At 35.1% G+C, this 25,916-nt stretch overlaps 1 protein-coding gene across 4 annotated transcripts in view; it reads left to right on the top strand.

The window, feature by feature from the left end:
• Nucleotides 1-25,916, top strand: part of LOC149773634 (DNA helicase B-like) — a 62,351-nt gene that overhangs the window by 2,599 nt on the left and 33,836 nt on the right. For 3 of the 4 annotated variants that reach the window (XR_016417337.1, XM_089946227.1, XM_089946228.1), the window contains exons 2-7: nucleotides 458-752; nucleotides 2,717-2,844; nucleotides 5,477-5,643; nucleotides 9,826-10,211; nucleotides 21,077-21,226; nucleotides 23,453-24,066. Coding sequence is in view for 3 of the 4 variants with exons in the window: in XM_089946227.1 (XP_089802353.1) it covers nucleotides 458-752; nucleotides 2,717-2,844; nucleotides 5,477-5,643; nucleotides 9,826-10,211; nucleotides 21,077-21,226; nucleotides 23,453-24,066 (1,740 nt within the window). In the remaining variant the exon portion in view is untranslated. Of the gene's footprint in view, nucleotides 1-457; nucleotides 753-2,716; nucleotides 2,845-5,465; nucleotides 5,644-9,825; nucleotides 10,212-21,076; nucleotides 21,227-23,452; nucleotides 24,067-25,916 lie in introns of those variants that run through there. The other variant, XM_089946230.1, reaches the window with a different exon arrangement.

Below are 25,916 nucleotides of genomic sequence, written 5' to 3'. Positions count from 1 at the left end.
TATACAGTACTGTATATACTCATGTATAAGACAAATAATTGAGGAAAAAAAATAAAGGCCTGGAAGAAGGGAGGCCAAGGTTTAAATGTGAAATTTTTAAAAGGTTTTTCTGTTGACTACATTGTACATGTAGATCACTGAAGACGAGGTCACATGCTTAAACTGAACTCTCAGGAACTCCTTTACTGAAATCCCATGAGACTATGACTATCCATTCAGATCGAGTAGCAATGACAAGATTTTCAATATGGCTGGATTTATGGGTCAACATAGCTTATACACAGGTCATAAGCTTTTTAATGTTTTACCTATTCAGTTTTCTGGGTGTCGCTTTATACGTGAATGGGCTTATATGCGAGTATATATGGTACTTTTCTTTTAGGCTCACAGAAAGCATTCATACTGGGTTAAAAGTGTCTTTGAAAAGCTTATTTCATCTTCAGTACTTTTCTTTCAGGTTCATTGAAAAGCATTCAGACTGGGTTAAAAATGCATGTGAAAGGCTCATTTCATCTATCAGACCAGTGGTGGGAAATCAAAGTTCTGCGAACCAGCAAATTTAGAGATATGTACCATCCTAAGGATAAATTTGCTTTGTCATACAGACTGCGTGACGATGCGAAAGTTTCATTACATGGCCTTGTTGATATTTTTTTCACAAAGATTGAGAAAACTACCCAGAAATCTGAATATCCCAGATCACCCAACACATTGTTCTATGATGAAAGAGAGAAGTTCTCAAAATATGTAAGGTAATTCATAACCTAGGAAACTATCTTTAACAACAGACATATTTTATATGACTATAATGATATAAATACTTGTATCTTGTTTTGTATGTTTATGTTCCCCTCAGTGATAGTAGAAGGGGGTATATTTTTTGCTGCTGTCTGTACATGTATGTCAATTCCATTTTAGTGTGATTGTACAAACTAGTAAACGCAAAGTCATGAAATTTAATACACCTTAGTATTGTCATATATATGATTACATTTTCAGTCCATGATGACCAGTTTATTTTCTTTGCATTTTAAAACCTTTTGGCCTTTAGAATGTTTTGGTAAAAACTTTCTTAGCACAGTTGAGCAAACCCTACAGTGGACCAGTAAAATTTGATAGGCATGTTCATATTCATATTGTATTCATATTTTCCAACTATCAAAATACACCTCTCCATCGATAACCCATGCACAACAGGGTCCACAAACATAGCTTTGACATAGAGAAAACCGCGGGGTGGGGGTGGGGGAATGGCATTAAGGATCTATGCTTTTTATTTACTTAATCCTCATTTTCAATCACGTAGATAAAAAAATGTAATAATGTGCTTTTTCTGATGAAGTTGTTTGTTATTCTGTTTAAATAACATTTATTTTCAAAATGTCTGACATATAAAAGATCATTCCAACCACATGCTTTGTCTGCATGGGTTCAAGTCTTGGGCTTGGCCAATGTGGGTATGTGAGAAAGCTTGTCAGTAGCTTTTCATTGGTCAGTTTTTCTTTGGGGGTTATCCTGGTTCTTCCTCCACCTCTCCGGGGCCCCGAGTGGTCTAAAGCGCTCTCCATTAGGATCACTGCCATCTCACCTCTGTCTGCGTGGGTTTGAGTCTCGGATTCGGCTAATGTGGGTATGTGAGAAAGCTTGCTAGTAGCTTCTCATTGGTTGGTGGTTGTTTCCAGTGTTTTTCCGGGTTCTTCCTTCACCATTAATACTGGCTGCCATGTATAGCCTATCATGTGATGAAAAATGGCGTTAAACTCTACAACAACAACAATAACAACCTCTACCTCTTCAGTGGTCTAGTGGTTAGAGCATCAATCTTGAAAGCGGGAGGTCATGGGTTCGATCCCCAGCCGAGTCATACCAAAGACTTACAAAAATTATACTAACAGCTGCCTCACTTGGCACTCGGCATTAAGAGGTTAGTGTTAGGACTGGTCAGCCTAATGTCAGGATAATGTGACTGGGTGGGACATGATGCTACATGTCTGCAGCATGATGTCCCATTGCTCGACATCACTATAAACTGCCACAATGCAGACATATTTTCAATATGACTGAAAAGTTGTTAAGCTAAGTTAAAAATCCTAATCACACACACACATATTCTTCCTCCGCCATCTATACTGGCCACAATGTATAGCCTATCTTGTGCTAAAAAAATGGCATTAAACCCTTTAACAACAACTCCTTGTCACAATAAGTAATGTACTTTTACTTGGTCATTTAATGTATGAAACCGTTGGCTGAGTAGTACCATCATTGCTGTAGAGCCAAAAACTTTGCTCATCTTTATTGTGAAGCTGAGAAAAATACCTAATTGTTATCGCTTTAGATGGGAGCTTTCTAGCATATGTTTTCAGTTGTTTTTTTTTGAGTGTTGGATGCAGTAGTTAGGCCTGCTGATAATTTCATTGAAAATACTGTTATTTACCAACAACTGATAAAAAAAATAAGAGAATAACAATTTACATGGAAGCTGTAAACCAGAGATAAAAATTTACCTTTGTCTGATTTTTTTCGTATACACAAACACTGACTTGTCCCAGACAAACCATTTAGAAAATTTAATTTGCCTTACCCAAGATAATGTCCGATTATGCAGTTTGTTTTAAGTTGTACTTCAGGTAAATGTAAATGCAGTATTGTTATTTTGAGTAGTATTTTGTTAGTGTGAACATATTCTTAGTCAAACTACCGTTTTATATTTCAGAGAGATACAAATGGAAGGGAAGCTGAATTTTGACGATCTTGGTAAAACTTTACAAGAATTTCTTGACAGTTTGTCAGATGAGGACCAGAAATCATTTGGGCAGTTTATCAAACATGTTTGGGAATCAGGTTTGTAACTGAACAGACATTTTAAAACAAATTTTGACATTTGCTATTTCTTGCTGTGTTGTTTAGGAACCTACCGCAATGATGGGAATGTAGAAAAAGAAAAGTTGGTCTGTCAGTTTAACCCATTCCAGCATACCAGCTTGTCTTGACAGCCCAGTTGCATTTCATTATAAGTGCATCTGGAGACCCATGCTATAGACCAATATGTATGCTTTTGGACATTCGTGGTAAACAAAATGGGCACTGAGCAGTTTCATGGATAGTGAGGTTAGCAAACATGTCATGCGTTTAGATTTTAGTGATTAAAATTGCTTTCCAACGCAAAGTGTTTATTTGGGATTTTGTTTGTTTCAAAATTATCCATGGTTACAGGCAAGAGAATGCTTTGTATGTTGTCAGTGGGTTATTTGAGTGATGCTGAGGTTCAGTTGATTGATTAAATTTGTAGATTGATGGATTTAATGATACATAATTGATTAATTATTATCCCTATTGATGAATTTAATAATACATAAATTATTAGCCCAATGCTTTAAACATGGAGATATTTTGATTCTCTTCATCTTTTCATCCTTTCCATCTTTCCATCCTTTGGTTCTTCCTTCTATGTGTTTTATACAAGAAAAAATGTTTCCTATTGCACTGGTTGGAAGTTAGAAACGGGGACTGTCTGGCAACCATAAGCACACATGATTTGTTGTTTGGCCTTACCATATGATCTTTTAAACAACTGGAAGGAAATCAAACAGACTGTATTTTTAAATGAACTTTGACCTATATCAATTAGGTCATGTTAACCTGTCATAAGTCCAACTTTGTGTTTATTACATAGTTGAAAAGATTACAAAATTTTCTATTTGGACCAGAAAATGTAACCTACATTTCTCTTGACTTTACATGATTGAAAATAATGATGCAAGCATATTAGCTGTTGGGGGCACTCCAAAATAAATGAAACAAAACCAATATATATCACAGTCAGCCTTGAGAACAGTTGGATTAAGCAGTTATCTTCTAACACACACACACAATCTGTGTATTATATTCATTAGCTGATTGAGTAATGTCCATTAATTGAGTACTGTACATACAAATTATTGTGTTACGTTCACCTATGGTTCAGTATTCATGCAAAATCAAGTCTTTTTCAAACAATGAAATTCATTTATGTGCTTCTGATTGCTGGTAGATGCGAATATCACACATGTTATCATCTATACTTGCTTATAAGTGAGTCCAACTGCAAGCTGCACAGACCCAGATCTGCCATCCAATACTGTGTTGGCAGATCTAGGTCTGTGCAGTTTGTTTGGAGTAATCATTAGAATAAACAACATATACTTAAAAGTGGGTACTTTTGTATCAATCTTTGTCAAGCCCACATTGTGGGAAGCAAGACATGGGTGTCAGCTTTGTGGCACTGACAGCAGGGTAATCTTAAACATTTTGTTAAATTTATGGTTCAAGTTTGTCAGCAGTTGATCACAGGCTTTACATTTATGCCCGGGCCTTGTTTTATCAGAATTAAAAAAATAATGTATAAAATCTCTTTTAAAAAATTTGGCAGGTGCCTTGGTAGCCATCTGTGAAGTCAGGAGTGGTGTAAATTTTTGCTTCCCTCAGTGTGATCACAGGAGGGGGGGTCAGAGGTCAAATGTTCAAAAACATGTTTGGTCTGTTGTGTACAGACAAATCAAATGTGGGGCTTGGAGGAAAGTCACCACACCTGTAGGTAGAGAAAAGGCTATGCTTCCTCATATTCATCACAAATTACATCCCATCTTTCCCAGATCTGACCCATATTTACAACTTAGAATGTTCTTGAAATTAATTTGATGGGAACATTGCCCTTATCCTGGTTCTGTTAATGTGTCTTAGATTTTTATATAAAGGTAGTAATAAACAATTACTCATTCCATGTCTTAATGTTAGTCTTAGTGGAATCAATTTTAGTTGTGTTCAGTTTTAATTTGAGAGGATTTATTAAAATTATTCTTTGACATTACAAAAAGCTCTTTAATGATTTAAGATTAAATCACTATTTTGCAATTATTATGAATTCATTTTGAGACATTCTGGATTATATCATTGTTATAAATCATTACATTAACACTATTCCAGGTTATTGGTACACTGACATTTTTGTACTAGCAGTTCCATTGCTAGATGCTCAGCATTTAAAGGTTAGTTTCATGACTGGTCAGCCTGGTGTCAGGATAATGTGACTGGGTGGGACATGATGCTACATGTCTGTGGCATGATGTCCCAGTGCTAGACATCACTATAAACTGTCACACTGCAGACATCGTAGTGATATGACTGAAAAATTGTTAAAGCTACGTTAAAAATCCAAATCACACACACACTTCAGCATTTGGAATTCATTCAGAACACCTGAAATTCATTTGGAATGCTCTGTACTTTTGGACTCGTGAATGAATTTTAGGACTATTTGGGATTTAATTAACAATACTGTAAGTACTTTTTAAATTTTACAAAACTTGTTGGTTTTTCATTCTTTTCAGTTAGTTAGTTTGAGACCATAGACTCGAAACAATATGGATAAATAAAAAATGTAGGGACTTGCTGTTTTGTTAAAAATATATTTTTCACTTTTACAGTTTCTTTGCAGATGAAATGCGCTTTGTAACAACTGCACAGCATCACCCAGATGTATTACGATATGGTGCTCAGCTTTTTCCAGGTCATTTTCTGTCCCTTCTGAAACTTTCAGATGACAGATTAGGAAGGTTGGTTATTGCTATACAGAAGGAACCAGTTACTCTAGGGTTTAAAGCAGTGAGTATACTATTTTTTGTGACTTATAAGCAAGTTTGGTAAATGTATTTTTGTACTTTCATAGTTTAGATTTTGCTGATTATATTTCATTCTTCATTCCTGCCTTTTCGTGGAGTGTATTATGCTATGAGAATGTTAATCCATTGGTTTTTCATTTTTGGCATGATAACCAAATTTCTCCATCGTACACAGTTACCAAACTTTGTGGAGGAGTTGCACCTGGGGTAAGGAAGAGCCATATTCATTTTGGGTTAAAAACGGTGATAGGTCAGGGTCATTATGATTGAAAGAAAACAAATGGTTTCTGCACAATAATGTCAGTTTAACATCTCAGACCTGGGGCAGACTTTTTGAATACCCTACATGTGGAGTAAGGTAGAAGTATAATATTTTGGGGCTCATAAAGTTCAAGGTTAATTTTACCGTCACATGGTTTCTTTACCAGAATATAAGTTCTAGAGATTATGCATGACTTGCACCTTGAGTAAGAAAGAAATATGTTGTTTTTTGCATTTGTAGGTCTAGGGTCAAGGTCACTTTGAAAGGAAACAATTTGTTTTTGCATAATACCTCTTGTTTAAGACTATGTACCTTTTATAAATATTATAGATGGCATGAATTCAAGGTATGGAAGAGGCCCAGTGATTTTATGCTCAAAAGTTAAAGATCAAAAACAATGAATTTCAGAGAATAACTTTTCTTCAAAAGTATGTTCCTTGACCAAACTTGGTGGATGACATGCACCTAGTGAAAAAAGGAACTTATTAATTTTGAGGTCTAAAGATCAGAGGTCATGGTAATGATGAGTATAATAAGAAATGCATTGTCCACTGTAAGATTATTTCAAGACCACGGGTCATTGAAACTTTCTGGTCAGTAATCTCCAGAGTCAGCCATAAAAGGCATGGTACTTTTGTTGTGAGTTGTCTTGGAGTATAAATGTTGCCATTTTTGTAGCTCATGAAATGAAATTGATCTTTAAAGGGACCCAAAAGCTTGTATGTTATAGACAGGTGTCCATGATATGGAGACTTCACAAAAGCTGTCTGTATTAATGTTTTTTAATGCACTTGAAGGTATAATGTGCATTACTATGATAAATTAACTGATAAGTCAAAGGTTTCTGTTACCACAACATATACATTAGTTATTGACGCTACTCGAGTTTACTTGTATTGTATTTTTACTTCTTTTTATTGGGTGGCAATTTTCATGGGATGGTATGTTGTCTGTTGTTGATCTGTCCATTAGCACAGGTTTGTTATCACTACTTTCTCCAGCACTGCTTTCTTCCCATGGTCTAGTTTTTCCTAACCAGAAAAGGTGCCACTCATACATACAGTATGACCACCACAGCGGCCAGATTGAAAATCTTGTTAATACTACACCTCCTGAATGGATTGTCATAGTGGGGTTTTCACAAAAAGAATTCTTATTGTGTCTAGTTGGTTCTAAATGAAAATTTTGCAGATCTGATGTCCAATAAAGCTGCCACAAAAGCCATCTTGTTATTGCTACTTATCCTGCTCCAAAGTACTTTTGCAATATCGTTATGATGTCTAGTCAGTCCTAAATGAAAATGGTGCTGCTTGCACATCCATTGTGGCCATCTTGGAACTCATTTTATTGCTCCTTACTCTTAGATTTATATGGCTGTTCACATTGATGACTTATGATGCCTAGTTTGAACTAATGTTGCCATTCTGACCTCCAATATGGCCACTATGACAGTCATCTTGAAACTCTTGTTATCGTTACATTTTCAAAACGGAAAGTCAGATCAACATCGGCTTTCGACCAGAAACTTCTTGGTCCTAATAAGGTTTTGTTTCTTCAGAATTAAAATAGTGCCAGTCTGACATCCTGTATGAACACCAATGCAGCATATTTGAAAATCTTCTAAATTTTTACGGAATATCATCAGAGAGAGTTCAGCATTCAGTAATAAAAGGAAGAGATGGTCTTATCTTGAATTACTGGAAATTCTTTTTGGTCAATAGAGCATTAGTCACTCTGAGGGAATCTTCTCTTACTGCTACATTTTTAGCAATCAGCAAAGTTCATCCGTTTCATAATTCAAGTTCATTACTGTAAGAAAATATTGTCTTTTATATGTTTGTTTTATTTGAACCCTTTTGATATAAAAAACTTTAAAGCATTTGTTTTGTTTCAGTTGTTATGTATATTTAATTTGTATTTTGTGCTTGACCTTTGTCTGTAGTTGATGGTAGAAGTTTAGCCTTTCTGATTATTCTCATATTTTTTTTGTCATGTAAATTATGAGTAAGTTGTTTATTTATATTTGAGTTCACAGTCTTGCCTTATTTACAACTTTGAATGTTCTGGAAGCAAACTTTTGACCAGCATCCTGGTCATTTTATTGTCTTAGTTTTTTTTTTTTTGTATGGTTGAGGTAAACAAAAGTATTCAGTCTTGTTTTAATATTGGTCTGAGGGATCAGATTGAGTCGTGTTCAGATATAATTTGAGGAATCATTTAAAATTATTCGTTGGAATTATAAAGCGCTCATGTGGACAAAAACACTAGGAATTATTGTGAATTCATTTAAAGACATATTGTATATCCTTAAGACATTCATCCATATGTATCATTATCTGTTGACTCTTTTGTTGCTGCACAATTTTAGTTTTAATCCATCTACCTTTACCAAACTTTATGGATAGCTGAAACACTTGGAGTAAGTAAGGAAGAAGCGTATTGGATTTTGTCCAAAGGTCAGGGTCACTGTGACTGAAAGATTAAAACTGGTTTCTGCAAAATAGCAGTAGCTTTACATCACAGGCCTGAGTTTAACTTTGTGGATGACTTGCGTTTTGTTGCAAGAATGTCAGATGTCTAAGTCTCTTTGAAAGAAGAAGGGTGAAGTTGGTGCCTGCACATAAAGTTTAGTTTTCTGCCATATACCTTTGCCAAAGCTTGTGGATGCCTTCATTTTTTCCCCTAGAGGTGTAAGAATGAGTGTCAGAAATGCCCTTGGTGTCGGAACAGACTGTCAGAAGACTGAGTAAAAAAGTAAACCTTTGTGTCAGAACTGGGGGTCAGTTTAACAATTTTGGGATCTCTGATGCACAAATGATGGTCAAGGGAAACACTTGGCTTACACTTTGGGTAAGAAAGAAGCCTATTGAATTTGGGGGTTAAATAATATAAGGTCAAGGTCACTAAATGAAACAGAAAATTTGTTTTTGCATAATAGCTTAATTTCAAGACCATGTAGCATGATCAAAGTTTGTGAAGGACATCAGCTAAGTAAGATGCCTGTTATTTTATGTCTGATGTCAGAATCATTGTGACTCAGAAAAAATTGATCAGACTTTGTGGATGGCTTGTATTTAGGATAACAAAGAAATCTCTCAACATTTTTTAGAGAATAAAGGTCCGAGATAAAGGCAAGAGTAAATCTAATAAGAAAATTAAAAAAAATTCTGCATAGTAAGTTTAATTCAAGACTTAGTTTCTGACCAAAGATCCAGGTCATTGAGAAAAGGTGGTCAGTAACCCCAAGGGTCAACCAAGTCCCACACAGAGGACATTAGAACTCAGGTGGGCATATAATGTACCTTTTATATTACTCTTGTTTGGCAATCAAAGAATCAAGGTTGAAATTTAGAACATCATCTATTCAGAAAAAAAATCGGGGCCCCGAGTGGCCGAGTGGTCTCAAGCGCTCTCCATTACAGATCACTGCCATCTCACCTCTGTCTGCGTGGGTTCGAGTCTCGGATTTAGCCAATGTGGGTATGTGAGAAAGCTTGCCAGTAGCTTCTCGAGGGTTGGTGGTTCTTTCTGGGGATTTCCCGGGTTCTTCCTCCACCATTAATACTGGCCGCCATGTATAGCCTATTGTGTGCTGAAAAATGGCATTAAACCCTACAACATCAGAAAAAAAATCAGACAAATTCATATTCAAATATGCATATTACTTTATATAAACCTCCAGAAAAAGAACAGTTTTATTGAAAATTTTAGTGATCTGGATTGGGGGTGGGCCAAAAGGGCAGAAGGGAGTACATTGAATAAAAGAGGAGAGTTCAACTGAGGTTTGAAGGGATTATATTAGGGGCACAGCACCCTTCATTTTCTTTCTTGCTGGAGTACTGTGTTGATGATATATGAAGACAATAAGGAACATATTGATATTTGTACTCATTTCTCTTGCAGTTGATGAAAATGAAATGTGGTATTCTTGGCTGTGAAACAAATCTAAAAGCATTGGATCTGTCTGGTCTTGGGGCCAAACTTTCAAGAAAGGATAGAGATTCCTTAAAGATCTATGAGAAACTGAAGGAAGTCACAAGAGAGGATGGACATACTGGAGTTTTATACAAAGATTTAGTACAAATGTTAGATGATACAATAAACAATTGGAAGGACTGCATGGACTTTTTGCAGATGTACAACATTGTGAAGAAAGTCAGGGAGGGTGCAAATACAGTTATTTATCTGTACAATCTCTGGCATGCAGAGAGAAAAATAGCAAAGGGAATCAACAAACTGATTCTGGCAAATGCAGAGAGACCTTGGAAATTGTATGTAGATTGGGAGAGGTAATACAGCACTGCATCTGTTATGTGTATAGAATGATGTTTGTATCATTGTTGACCTTGGAAATCAAGAGTCTACTGTAGTCACCTTTTTATAAATTAGCTTCTGTTTCACCCATAGGATATTTTGGAATGTTCAGTTTTGATGTATAGGAATAGTTATCTGCAGTCCCCATCATGATTTGTTTATGCCATTGGACTACCATATCCATATATATATATATATATATATATATATATATATATATATATATATATATATATATAGTTGCATAAATGTCGCAAGTCCCCATCATGATTTGTTTATGCCATTGGACTATCATATATATATATATATATATATATATATATATATATATATATATATATATATATATATATATATATATAGTTGCATAAATGTCACAAGTCCCCATCATAATTTGTTTATGCCACTGGACTACCATATATACTTGCATAAATAAAAGTCATTAGCCCCTATCATGATTTCTTTATGGCTCTAGCCTATCATATATATTTCCATAAAAATCATATCTAACTGCAGAGTTCATAGTCCCATTTATGCCATCACATAGTGTGATGGAAGATCTAGGTCTCTGCTGTTGTTAGGAGTAATCAGTAGAATAACCCACATAGACCATGATCTGTGTCATTGCTGCTTGTGTTTTTACTTGACTTATAAGTTAATATATATGGTAAGTATGAATGAACCGTGTAGTGTTAAATCTGTCTGTGGGGCCCCAGTTGGCCAAGTGGTCCAAGGCACTTGTCGTTACAGACCAATCATATGTCACTTATGTACATATTTGTTCAAATCTCTGTTCAGCCAATGTGGTTATGTGATAAAATTTGCCAGTAGCTTCCTTTGGATTGTTGGTACTTGCTGGGGGTCATCCTGGATTCGTTCTTCACCTAATATACTGGCTGCTATTTATATAGCCTGTTGTATGCTGAAAAATGGCTTTAAATCCACAAGACACAAAACAAAAAAAAAACCATTTCAGTCTGTCCTTCATGTCATGTCCATCATGGCTTGAAACTTAATTTGACATTAAGAAAACCCACTGGAACAAAACTTAATGGTGTTATGTATTTTATTTTACTTTAAAATTACCCCTTGTTTGTGTAATTTTGTCAGGGCATCTGTATTGTATGGACACATTTGTAGGTCATTGAAATTTTCATTTTTGTTTTGTCTGCAGATGGCAAAAAATGGGTATCACTTTTTCAATGGCTTTTGTTCTGTCTGCTTTGTCATAAGTAATATTAAAGTATTTTTGTAAGCTTTTGAAATTCATGTATCTTTTATATCTAGCTGTTGAACATTTTTTTTGTCCAGTGAATACTGGAAAAAGGCCTTGGAATGACTACCATATATACTTGCTTAAAAATAAAAGTCCATCTGCACACAACACAGACCCCAATCTGCCATTGCATACTGTGATGGCAGATCCAGGTCTTTGCAGTTTGCAATTGTACTTTACATGTAAGTCAACTCAACACTTGATTGAATATATTGAATTGCTTTTTCATTTATCTGCACCAGTAAAGCATATACATTTGAAATTGCTTTTTGTCGGCTTGATAGTTTGAAACCAGCCAGTGTTATGATTGACTTTATTCGAAACCAATCTACTGATCTATATGGGGCCGTGACTGGCAGAGTGGTATAAAGCGCTCACCATTCCGGATCACTGCAATCTCACCTCTGTCTTCATGGGTTCAAGTCTCAGACTCGGTTAACGTGGGTACATGAGAAAGCTTACCAGTAGCTTCTCGTGGGTTGGTGATTCTTGCTGGGGTTTTCCAGGATTATTCCGCCAGTTATAGCCTATCTTGTACTGAAAAATGGCGTTAAAGCCTACAACAACAATAACAGCAACTGATCTATGCTTGTAACTGTACTGGTTTGTAATGCTAGTTCTGTCAGATGTATCCAGCATGAGGTTTTCACTATGTCTTAATGTTTTCTCCAGAAGACTTCTTTTGATGTCCTGATTGAAAATTATGTTCATCACATGTCTAATATGACTGCCACAGTGGGAAACTTGAAAATCTTGCTGCCATTGCTTGTTCTGAATGAATGGTCGTATCAGCATGGGGTTTTCACTGAAAGACTTGTATAATGTTTTGCTGATTCTAAATAAAATGGTGCAGATATGACATCGAACATATGGCCATGTTGAAAGTCTTGTTTTTGCTATTCCTCTTCAGTGAAGGTCATTTTGACTTGGCGATTTATCATCAGCGAGTTCTTATGGTATCTGGTTCATCCAAAATGAAGATGATCAACCCTCAGTATGGCCACAATTTTCACTATCTTGAAAATATTATTATCTTTATTCCTTCTGTATGGATGGTTATATCATGGTTGGAGTTTTAACCAACAGACCTCTTATGATACCTAGTTGGTCCTAAATGAATTGGTGTCAGTCATACCACCATTGTGGCTGCCATGATGGTTGTCTTGTTGTCATTACTCCCCTTGAATGGATGATCATTATCACATGGATTTTTCACCAAAAGACTTCTAATGGTGTCTACCTGACATTTAATATGTCCATCACAGCAGCTAATTTGAAAATCTTGTTATCAGTGAAGAATATCAGAGGTTGTTTCAACAATCAGCAGTTAAAAGGAAGAAATGATCTTAATTTGAATTTCCTGGAAAATCTTTTGGCCAAGCAGAGTGTAAGGCCTTCTTTTACAATAGGTCTAATGTTTATACACTTGTGTGCTAGGAGTTACTCTCTTGTCTCACCTGCTGAAGTAGAGAGCATGCTTCATCATTGTACAAATGTTTATGGTTTGTGTTAAATTTTGAAAGTAACATATCTTAAATAACACCATATTGAACTGGAAATACAGGATGATATTAAGGTCTAATGCTTATATACTGAGACAAAATGAGTTCCTGTCTTGCCTAATTATGGTCAAAATATTCAAGATTTTTGTGAAGTTAAACATTATTCTCAACAATATTAGGGTTTTGTGTTAAAATTCTTGAGCATTTTGGTCATCAGTATTAGGTTTTGTTTGAAGTATTATGGTCAATAGATTCAAGTTGTTTGGAATATTTTGGTCAATAGTGTTTAAGTTTTTTTTGAAGCATTGTGGTCAACAGATTCAAGTTTTGTGTGAAGGATTATGGTCAACAGTGTTCAAGTTTGGTTTGAAGCATTGTGGTCAACAGTGTTTAAGTTTCGTTTGAAGCATTGTGGTCAGCAGTTTTGTTTGAAGCATTGTGGTCAACAGATTTGTTTGAAGCATTGTGGTCAACAGATTCAAGTGTGGTTTGAAGCAGTGTAGTCAGCAGATTAAAATTTTGTTTGAAGCATTGTGGTCAACATATTCAAGTTTTGTGTGAAAGTTCTTACAAGTCAGATACAGTGGTTACAATGACAAGCATACTGATGTATATGAGAGACTGGGTTCTGTTATCTGACACTTTAGACACATACTGGTAATTGGTAACAGCCATATCTAGCGCAAAATTCAAACTGGTCATATGACAGATGATTATGCTATTCCACGTGGATTTACAAGTCACGAAACATAGGATTTGCTCCAGAAATATAATGTACATATCACTAAAAGAACCCTTCAGCCGACTGTAGCTCCATAGCTACGAGAAATACTGGTAATTGTATAAAATTTACACAGATGTTTGCAGCCAAAATTGTCTCCCTATAATTTATGTGTTTAATGAATAGGTGATATTAGCCCCAACCCAAAAATCAAGATTGTTATGGGTGAGAGGCTAATTTATCAGCCAAAGACAGAAGAACTATGGATGGAAATGCAAAATAACCTTTGTTATTCAGGTGCATGTTTGCCACATGAAAAACCAGATTGCTGCATGGCCAAAAGTTATGGCAGTAATAAAATTGTATGTATGGATTTTTGTATGTAATTCATTCTCATTCTCATCGATTGAAAATAAAACAAGAACCTTTTTAATTCAAGGAAAACATGCAGGCATGAAAATATTATTGAAAATTCTAAGTTTACTGTAGGTGTTCTCTGATGACAGTAGTATTAGTAAATTAATTACAATAAATAATCATCAGTTAATAATCAGATAGGAATACAAATATTTTCTGCTACATGTAAGCATTTTGATCCAAAGGCAAAACTGTCACTGAATGATTTTTCTGGTTGTAATATTTTTGAAAAAATCACTTTGATTTTCTTTAAAAATTTAAGTGAACTATTTTTAAATTTACACTTAAAGTGGTCACTAAATGTTATGTCTGTCAATATGGTGAAACGATAAATCAGTATATGGATGCATCAATATTTTTCCATATTGATACTCATATCGATACAAGAGGTGAAGATTTGACACAAAATGATACTTACCATATATCAATTATTTTAATCTTCAGTAGTCGTGAATAATTATTAGTAGTTTGTCTTTTTATTCTTTCAACTGAGAATTGATCTCAGACAGCTGTAACAGGCACATGCACCTATGTAGCAAAGTTAAACTATTGAAAACACCACTTGTCTTCTACAAATTAGTGAACTCGAGGTGACCAAGTCATGTAGTTTGAAATCTACACACACACACACACCGACCGGCCAATTCCATGCTGAGCCACTGACAAAATAAATGAAGATAAAGAAGACATTCCAGATTTCTTCACTATGAGTGTTGTAAGTGCTTTACTGATCATTAGTAACCACTTTTGCATGAAGTTTTGCCATTGCTTCACTTCTTGTCTTCTTGTATTGAATATGAAAATCATACTTCTGGTGTGTCATGCATTGAAATATGTTACATTCAGGTCTCATTGGTTGTTATTGTTTATTCAAGTCCAGAGTATATATGAAAAACACGAATCAGAACTAACTGTAGCTAGCTCAATGTGCAAGGCAACATAGAAACTTTGTGCAAAAGTGGCTATGAAGTAATTAAATGGTACATGGGGAACAAGTTGAATGTCTCTTCATGTTATCAGCAACTGGAGATGCTGAAAAGCTAAAATGAAATTAGCACAGAATTGGCAAGGTGGCAGATTCCAAACTGCCTGAGTTATAGTCATCTTATTAATTTGTGGAAAGACAGTAGGTGTTGCCAATAATTTCCCATTGTACTTACAGAAATGAGTATCTGTGTCTGTGGCAGTTGTTTTTGCATCTTATGGAAGTGCAGTGTGAAGGGTCAGTTTGTTAGTCATCTCTGCTCCCAGACCCAGACTTGTTTTATATAACATTTTCCTTGCATGTGGAAATTGTACAATTTATTTTGTTTTGAAGATACCACCAAAATGCCTTCCGATTTTAAGTGAAGACATACAGTTTTTTTAAAGCATTCAGGCAGTGCAAAACAAGGGCATGGTGACTTGCTCCTGATCAAATGGTCTCAAAAAGTGAATGAAAATCACTTAACATCTAACAGGTAGTCTGTTTGGAGGTATTCAGTGCTTACAAATTCCTCTTGTATTCTAAATGAGAAGCCCTTAGGGCTTGTTGAAAAAAATATAATTTACATAAGATGACTTCGATCGCGCTGATGAAATTTGCAAAATTATTTTTAAGATGTTTACCTGTCGTAACATTGCATATCATGCTCAAAACACAAATTGTATTCCCAAAACCCATGACATGGTCATGTTTAGAAAAATAATTTTTTTAGTAATCTTCGAAAATAGCACAAAATATAAACACTTCAGTATATGTTGGTTACTTACAGCATGTATAAACAGTAAGCAGTCACGATTGGAGCTGATGTAAAATGATCCTTTGGGCAGTTTAAATAAAAGCAATTCCAAGTCAAAGAGGTCTGTATAAACCACCATTGCATGGTTTATTTGATTGGCTTACAATAGCTAGTGTGGTGTGTTTGAAGACTGCAGTGTGTGATCTCATAGTGCTAATTTGCTTAGGTAAAAAATATCACAAAGGAAAAACCCAGTATAGGTATATCAAACAAATGCTAGATGCGTGTAGGCAAACAAAAGTTATTACACATCATTGCCTGGAATGAGAATACTTAAGCTGTCTGTATTAAAAATTATTGATAAGTTTGTGAATGTTGTGAAAGTTGGATTTTACACCATATATATAAAATGGAAAGCATGATTACTTCAGTTGTCGGAATAGTGTACAAGCGTGATTAATTTTTTATGGCAATTTAGGAAGCAAAGCAGGCAGAAATAAGTTTCAGAACTGTTTGATTGACTGAGTTTTTATTTGTGAAGAGCGCCACCAAATAAGGGTCGGGGGCGTTTAATTCTTGGCACATACCTCAAATAACATATAGACATATCGAAATAGGAGACCACCTGTTTGTAATATATTCGACATGCTGAATTGAACATTCCAATTTGTTCATTGACCTGTGCTTTTTAGTATGATTTAGCCATGAAAAAGATTGATTGATAGACCATAATAAGCACATGCTTGTTTTTGCAAAGTTGATTAGTGTTGATAAGACATTACTACCTGTACTGGACAGGCATTTAATTGTTGTTCAGGCATGTGGAATTTGAGTCAGGGCTTGTGATTTTTTATAGTCATCAGCCCTGGGCCTGTGTCTAAAAAAATGTCTTTGAGCAATGGTATTTATTTGATCTTGTCAAGGATGAGATTATCATATAAATAAATGTGAAGACTGTGTGTGTCTGTAATCTGCATGCTAGAAGTTCAACCAGTATGTCAACATATTATTGTACAACCAGTCTGTAATCTGCATGCTAGAAGTACAACCAGTATGTCAACATATTGTACAACCAGTCTGTAATCTGCATGCTAGAAGTTCAACCAATATGTCAACATATTGTACAACCAGTCTGTAATCTGCATGCTAGAAGTTCAACCAGTATGTCAACATATTGTACAACCAGTCTGTAATCTGCATGCTAGAAGTTCAAACAATATGTCAACATATTGTACAACCAGTCTGTAATCTGCATGCTAGAAGTACAACCAATATGTCAACATATTGTACAACCAGTCTGTAATCTGCATGCTAGAAGTTCAACCAATATGTCAACATATTGTACAACCAGTCTGTAATCTGCATGCTAGAAGTTCAACCAGTATGTCAACATATTGTACAACCAGTCTGTAATCTGCATGCTAGAAGTTCAAACAATATGTCAACATATTGTACAACCAGTCTGTAATCTGCATGCTAGAAGTACAACCAATATGTCAACATATTGTACAACCAGTCTGTAATCTGCATGCTAGAAGTACAACCAGTATGTCAACATATTGTACAACCAGTCTGTAATCTGCATGCTAGAAGTTCAACCAATATGTCAACATATTGTACAACCAGTCTGTAATCTGCATGCTAGAAGTACAACCAGTATGTCAACATATTGTACAACCAGTCTGTATCTGCATGCTAGAAGTACAACCAATATGTCAACATATTGTACAACCAGTCTGTATCTGCATGCTAGAAGTACAACCAGTATGTCAACATATTGTACAACCAGTCTGTAATCTGCATGCTAGAAGTACAGCCAATATGTCAACATATTATTGTACAACCAGTCTGTAATCTGCATGCTAGAAGTACAACCAGTATGTCAACATATTGTACAACCAGTCTGTATCTGCATGCTAGAAGTTCAAACAATATGTCAACATATTGTACAACCAGTCTGTAATCTGCATGCTAGAAGTTCAGCCAGTATGTCAACATATTGTACAACCAGTCTGTAATCTGCATGCTAGAAGTACAACCAGTATGTCAACATATTGTACAACCAGTCTGTATCTGCATGCTAGAAGTTCAAACAATATGTCAACATATTGTACAACCAGTCTGTAATCTGCATGCTAGAAGTTCAACCAGTATGTCAACATATTGTACAACCAGTCTGTAATCTGCATGCTAGAAGTTCAAACAATATGTCAACATATTGTACAACCAGTCTGTAATCTGCATGCTAGAAGTTCAGCCAGTATGTCAACATATTGTACAACCAGTCTGTAATCTGCATGCTAGAAGTACAACCAGTATGTCAACATATTGTACAACCAGTCTGTATCTGCATGCTAGAAGTTCAAACAATATGTCAACATATTGTACAACCAGTCTGTAATCTGCATGCTAGAAGTTCAACCAGTATGTCAACATATTGTACAACCAGTCTGTAATCTGCATGCTAGAAGTACAACCAGTATGTCAACATATTGTACAACCAGTCTGTAATCTGCATGCTAGAAGTTCAACCAGTATGTCAACATATTGTACAACCAGTCTGTAATCTGCATGCTAGAAGTTCAACCAGTATGTCAACATATTGTACAACCAGTCTGTAATCTGCATGCTAGAAGTACAACCAGTATGTCAACATATTGTACAACCAGTCTGTAATCTGCATGCTAGAAGTTCAACCAGTATGTCAACATATTGTACAACCAGTCTGTAATCTGCATGCTAGAAGTACAACCAGTATGTCAACATATTGTACAACCAGTCTGTATCTGCATGCTAGAAGTACAACCAGTATGTCAACATATTGTACAACCAGTCTGTATCTGCATGCTAGAAGTTCAACCAATATGTCAACATATTGTACAACCAGTCTGTAATCTGCATGCTAGAAGTACAACCAGTATGTCAACATATTGTACAACCAGTCTGTATCTGCATGCTAGAAGTTCAACCAATATGTCAACATATTGTACAACCAGTCTGTAATCTGCATGCTAGAAGTTCAAACAATATGTCAACATATTGTACAACCAGTCTGTAATCTGCATGCTAGAAGTACAGCCAATATGTCAACATATTATTGTACAACCAGTCTGTAATCTGCATGCTAGAAGTACAACCAATATGTCAACATATATTGTACAACCAGTCTGTAATCTGCATGCTAGAAGTACAACCAATATGTCAACATATATTGTACAACCAGTCTGTAATCTGCATGTTAGAAGTACAACCAATATGTCAACATATATTGTACAACCAGTCTGTAATCTGCATGTTAGAAGTACAGCCAATATGTCAACATATATTGTACAACCAGTCTGTAATCTGCATGCTAGAAGTACAGCCAATATGTCAACATATATTGTACAACCAGTCTGTAATCTGCATGCTAGAAGTACAACCAATATAGCAACATATATAGTGCAACCAGTCTGTAAACACATTTTAAACAGCACCACCTACCACTGAGATACCTTGTAAAGATGAAATGACCATCAGGTTGATATGTGTATTTATATATATGATAGGTTGTGTGTCACAAATCATATCGATACACAGCAGAGGTGAATAGTTTCACCACCATATGTAATGTATGAAGTTGATAATACAATTTTGACCTCGACATTTTTTTTATGCCTGCCATAATGTGGAGCATATTATGTTGTGAAATCTGGCCATCCATCTGTTGCCAATTTGGTTTCTGCACAATGACTTAAATAGTCCACCATCTACAGTTTCCATACTTTGTGGATTGTTTGTACTTGGGGTAAGGAAGAATTATATCAATTTGGGGATCCAAAGCTCGGTCTCTGTGGCTGAAAGAAGGAAAAAAATTCTGCAAAATAATTATCTGCCATCTGCAGTTACCAAACTTTTCAGATACCTTGCACTTGGGGTATGGAATACCTTATTGATTTCAGGGTCAAAATGCCAAGGTCGCTGTTCTCCATTGGTTGCCCAACTTTAGAATGCTTGATCTTTGGGTAAGGAAGAACCCAGTTGATTTGGGGGTCTTGGTAAAGTTCACGTTGATTAAAGAAAAATGGTTTGTGTCCAATAATTTGATTTTACATCTTTGGGTGAAAAACAAGTGTATTGATTTTGTGGTGTTACAACTCTAAGGTCTTAAACTAAGTAACAGAAAAGACCAAAAATAATTTATTTCCATGGAAAACAAGTGAAAATTATGAAAGAACTTATAGAATTGTAAATTGAATCCCAAATAGTGCAAACAATTTTATCACAGAACCAAATGTATAATGTTCTATTGGTATTCCAAATAAGTTGATGTGGCTGTATGCTCAGATGTGGTAACATGCCAGTGGCCTGGATTGTGGCAATATGTTAAGAATCTTTTGATGTATCACAGTAATATAATCTAAAAATATACTTGTCTGAACATACTTTAATTTCAAATTAATGTTTCTGACCATGAATATTATTGATGAGCACTTTGTATTTCCATTGAACAGTACTTTAAATAAACATTTCCACCGAGTGAAAATCTGAACACAACCATAAGGCTAACTTTGCTTCAAGATGTCAAGTTAAGAATGAGTAAGTTTTCAAGTATACATTATAAGACACAAAAATAGAACCAGGATGGGGTTCAAAAGTTTTCAACAAGATTATGTCCATTACTAAAATTATAATAAAGAACTAAGCACAAAGTACAGCATATTTATCCATGGGCAATTTCATTGTCCTAGACTAAGATTAAGACGTGTTTATAATGATCCTAATATTTAGTCTATACTCAGAGAAATATTGGCAATATAGTTTGCTGTTGACAAAATCAATGCCCCTAGTCAGGTACACAGTGAACTTGATTTTGGACTAAAGTCAGTCATAAAATACAGTTATACATAATAGGCATCCACACATCAAGTTAACTGACTACAAGAAGAACAATGGTTTCTAGACAAATATTTCGCTTAATTACATAGAGCAATTAAACATAGGATGGGCGCATAATGTAATCTTGTTTTTACTTGATTTTCTTTGCTGATGTACAGGAATTTCAACCTCAGTTTATTACCTGGCCATGGTTTTGATAGTCGCCCACTAATTTTTCAAGCTGTTGGGCCAGTCAGTCTGCTAGCACAGAAAACATTCAGAATTGCTCTACTCTAGTTGAGACCTATCATGCTATAGAAGTATAATAAGGTAAAATCTGTTTCAGAGACGTGTTCACTACGATAAAAAAGGACCCTGACCAGTGGCGATCAGCCCAATTAATTATTGATCAGCCTGTAGTTGCCATCTCTGGAAAAGGGGGCTGTGGGAAAACTCATGTTGTGACCAGCACTATCACAGCTGCAAAGGAAAATGGGTACAGTTAAACATTACAACTATTTTTTGGTAATATTTAGTATCACAAGTTATTAACAGAATCAAAGGTTCAAGTGAAATATCCAGCAGATAAAAGGCACCATTTTGTGGAATTTTAACAAAACATTAGTTGTGGAAATTAGAGGTATTTCATATCCCTAAAGTGATATATCAGATCATGTTAGGAACTTAAATTGTTTTAATTGCTTCATTGACAGTAAACGTTGACAAAAAATACACACTGGTTATATTATTGTTCAGTGTCCATCCATTTACAGTAACTTTTGCCAAGATTTTGTTTTTAGTCAGATGGCTATCTCAAATAATATTCAAACCAGCAGATTTTTATCAAACTGTGCTGACGAGTTTGCCATTGGACTTGCAAGATTTAGCCATTTTGGCTAATATTCATAATTTTTGCTTTATAGTAACTGAATGTCACACTGACTTAAGCAGACAAATATTATGCTTTTCCACTCCTAGGTTTTATTATTTTGATATTGTGTGATACATCTGTCTAATAGGGACACGTGTGTTTTGTCTTTCATGAGTGTTCACTTCAGATCAGAATTATAAAATGAGTTGAAAGATTTCAGTCTTTGGCGAGCCCTGGCCTTAAGTCCAATAACAATGTTTGAAAAAGGACAAAAAAAAATATAATATTAAGCTTCATGATGTTTTCTTTCAGCCCACATTGTCTTGCATTTGATAGATCAGATCATGTGAGTATCGTTAAAATTATGTCATCATCAGTGTTGATCCATTACTGAATATTGTCAAGTGATTTCAAATATCCTCAGAGCACAGCTTCATCCACTTCAACATCCTTCTCTGTGAAACCTGAAAAATCACAATCCTCCTCCTGCTCATTTGCATCTTGGAAAGTTCCCTTCAGTCCCTTTTCCAAGCTTCTTTCATGCACCTGGGAGTCACACTGTTCCATGCTTTTCGTCCAAGATACATCACCTCCTTTAAGAATAACTTCTTTACCGCATTTGTTAATGAATTTTTACTGTTCCCACACATTTTATTATAGATTTTATTTTGTAATTCATCTTCATTGTTGCAATAATCCCTTGATTAAAAGGCTGTATCTTGGAGGTTGTATTTTTCAGCAAATGAACGGCTTTAATTTTTCATTGCTGCTTAAAAGGCTTTTGCAGCTGGGTGGGTAGGGCAGTTCTCAAGTAATAGAATTGCCTTCCCTTCTGGCCCTTTCAGTCCTTACTTGCAGTACAAGGTCCTTATTACACAAAAATGGCTCTATTTTAATGTTTATGTGATGAAAGCAGAGTGGAGACTTAAATCTTCCAATAGCCTGGGGTTGCATTTGGTTGTTTCCTCGAATTATTTATACATGCAAGAACTGTTTTTCTGTCTTTTTAAAAATAATTTTTCTTTAAATACCTGGATCACATAGGGTTCTGTCAGGCAAGAGTTTATAATACGGTCCAATTTCTTCACAGTTAATGAACTGTTCTTTGCAGTATCATCCCTCTTTGATAATCTACCTCAGTTTCTGTGGATAAGCCTCTGCAGCAGTATTGTTAGCTGTCCAGATTTCTCCACATGTTGTGTAAGAGCTTATTGCATTACAAAATTGGAGATTATTCAAGCTTTCAATCCAGAATCATGAATATTTAACTCTCTTTCAAACTTCTCCACCTGTGCTATCGGCATTGCATATCCCCTGTGACCTTTCCTCAACAAAGCAAGTGTATAGAGCACTATCCCTGCATTTTAGTCCAGTGTACTCTGCTAATCTATTTTATTTTGTGTTTCAGTCCAGCATGTTGCCCTTTGATTATCCTGCTTTTTTGCACTTTAGTTCAGCATCTAAACCAGTCAGCTTATTCATTGTATCGTCTTTTTTCCAACTGCACAAAGTTGACTTGTGCAAATGTAACACCATGGTAACTTATGATGCATTTCACTAGGTTTAAGTTTCTTTAAAATAGTCAAGATATCCATCACAGAATAAGCTTTCCTTTTTCTGGACATTCCATTGACAAATTAAATGTCTCATTTCACTATTTATCCAAATTATGAAGTGTGTTATAATGGTGTACAGCTGTATATAAAAATTATGATATGGTAATATTAACCTAAGTAATATATTAGTCTTATGATAAAATCAGTTATTTATACAAAGAATTGGGGGGGGGTCATGTATAAAATTGTTATATTATACAATATTCTATTTTTAATTTGTCATATACTCTGATAGGGATGATGATGTGAACAGTACAGGATGCTGGAGAGATGAGAACAGTGACTGTAATGTTAGTGATGTGGAACATTTTGTAGGTACAGATGAAGTTGAATTTAAATGTAAAGCTCCAAAGTCTTTGACAGAATATGTACTGCTTACAGCACCCACAGGAAAGGCAGCAAATTTGCTGGGAAGGAGGGCTGGGAAACAAGCTTATACGCTTCATCAGATCATTTTCACTTACAGAATGAAAAAAAATGAATGGCCATACAACAATATAAAAATACTTGTTGTCGATGAATGTAGCCTTGTAGCTGTAACCACATTCTCCGTGCTGCTGGATATTCTGCTGAACAATTCGCAGCTTCAGAAAATCATCCTTCTTGGAGACATCAGACAGTTGCCATCAATTGAACCAGGAAATTTTCTGGCGGATGTGTTTGATGTATTGTTGAAAATAGGCTCTGCTACAGAATTGAAGACAAACCACAGAGCAGAGTCAGAATTAATCATAGAAAATGCTACCAAGATTTCAAACCGACAGAAACCAACTTTTGACAGGGATAGAAAGTTTGTTTGGTGCAATGTGCCAGAGGCTGAAAATGGGAACAATGAATATGTATCACAAGGTACTTTTTGCTTAAAACATGGGACCAATCAATATGTATTACAAAGTACTTATCGCTAAAAACATGGAACCAATCAATATATATTACAAAGTACTTATCGCTAAAAACATGGAACCAATCAATATGTATTACAAAGTGCTTATTGCTATAAACATGGGACCAATGAATATATATCACAAGGTACTTATAGCTAAAAACATGGGACCAATGAATATATATCACAAGGTACTTATTGCTAAAAACATGGGACCAATCAATATGTATCACAAAGTACTTATCGCTAAAAACATGGAACCAATCAATATGTATTACAAAGTGCTTATTGCTATAAACATGGGACCAATGAATATATATCACAAGGTACTTATAGCTAAAAACATGGGACCAATGAATATATATCACAAGGTACTTTTTGCTTAAAACATGGGACCAATCAATATGTATCACAAAGTACTTATCGCTAAAAACATGGAACCAATCAATATGTATTACAAAGTGCTTATTGCTATAAACATGGGACCAATGAATATATATCACAAGGTACTTATAGCTAAAAACATGGGACCAATGAATATATATCACAAGGTACTTATTGCTAAAAACATGGGACCAGTCAGTATGTATCACAAGGTACTTATAGCTAAAAACATGGGAACAACGAATATAGATCACAAGGTACTTATTGCTAAAAACATAGGACCAATGAATATGTATCTCAAGGTACTTATTTGCTAAAAACTTGGGACCAGTCAATATGTATCACAAGGTACTTGAGTTAAAAACATTCCACCCATGAAGATGTATCACAAAGTACTTGTGGTTAAAAACATGGCAACAATGAATATGTATCATAAAGTATGTTATTTAAAAACATTTGATTATTTTTGATAAATGTTGCATGTGAAAGTATCATTGATTTTAAAGGAGTCATAATTTATTTGAAATGATGCCATATTTTTTAAGCATTTTTTATATTCTCTAAAAAAAACATAATTCATAACATTCTGTTCAGTGGAAAAAAATCTATTCTTAGTATCAGTGCCATGCTTTTTTATTTAGTTATTTTTGGTTTATTTTTATCTCTACTTGTCATAAACCAGAAGAGCTTGTTGGGTGGCCTTTTTGTCCATTGTCTGACGTCCTTCTGTCTGTTAGTACATGTTTGTTATTGCTACTACCCCTAAACTACTTGAAGGATTTCCGTGTAACTTTACACATATTCATTCTAAATGACATCCACCCTGACTGCCTCAGCTGTCATATAGAAAAATCTTGTCCCTACAATTCTTAGTGGATAATCAATCAACATGGGCTTTTCATTGTGTCATGATTCTATGGTCCAAAACTAAGAAACAGAAAGAAGCAAATCAAACAAGTTTTGTAAAACAGCTGTTTCAATATTTTCTTTATCCATGTTGCAATACCTCCCATGAGACATATTTCATAATGCATCCCCACATTGTAACAAAACCCACCTCACACATGCAGACACACACACACAGAAGCAAATACACAGCATGTATACAACTATTCAGAAGAATGATGACATATTGCAACTTTTTGAGAGTATCGAAGCAGAATTTGAAGGAAAACAGTTCTTTTAAGGTTTAACCAAATGACAGGAATGATATACATGTATTTTAAATATTTGCCACTTATTTTCTTTAATGTGTTAAAAATATAATCTTTTTAAAAAAATGAATGGTCATGTTGAGGTGCAACCTACTGACATGAAAGGCCAGAGTAAATTGGAACTGGGGTGAATTATTGACCAGCATTTTAAAATGATGATTGATATTCAATCCATCACATTGCGGAACTGGATTGAAATGATCAGCATTTTAAAATGT

Source organism: Sinohyriopsis cumingii, unplaced genomic scaffold (genome assembly GCF_028554795.1).
Source record: "Sinohyriopsis cumingii isolate HCF-2022 unplaced genomic scaffold, ASM2855479v2 utg000622l, whole genome shotgun sequence".
Lineage (NCBI taxonomy): Eukaryota > Metazoa > Mollusca > Bivalvia > Unionida > Unionidae > Sinohyriopsis > Sinohyriopsis cumingii.
Note: the sequence above shows the minus strand (reverse complement) of the source record. Positions and strands in the feature narration are given on the sequence as shown.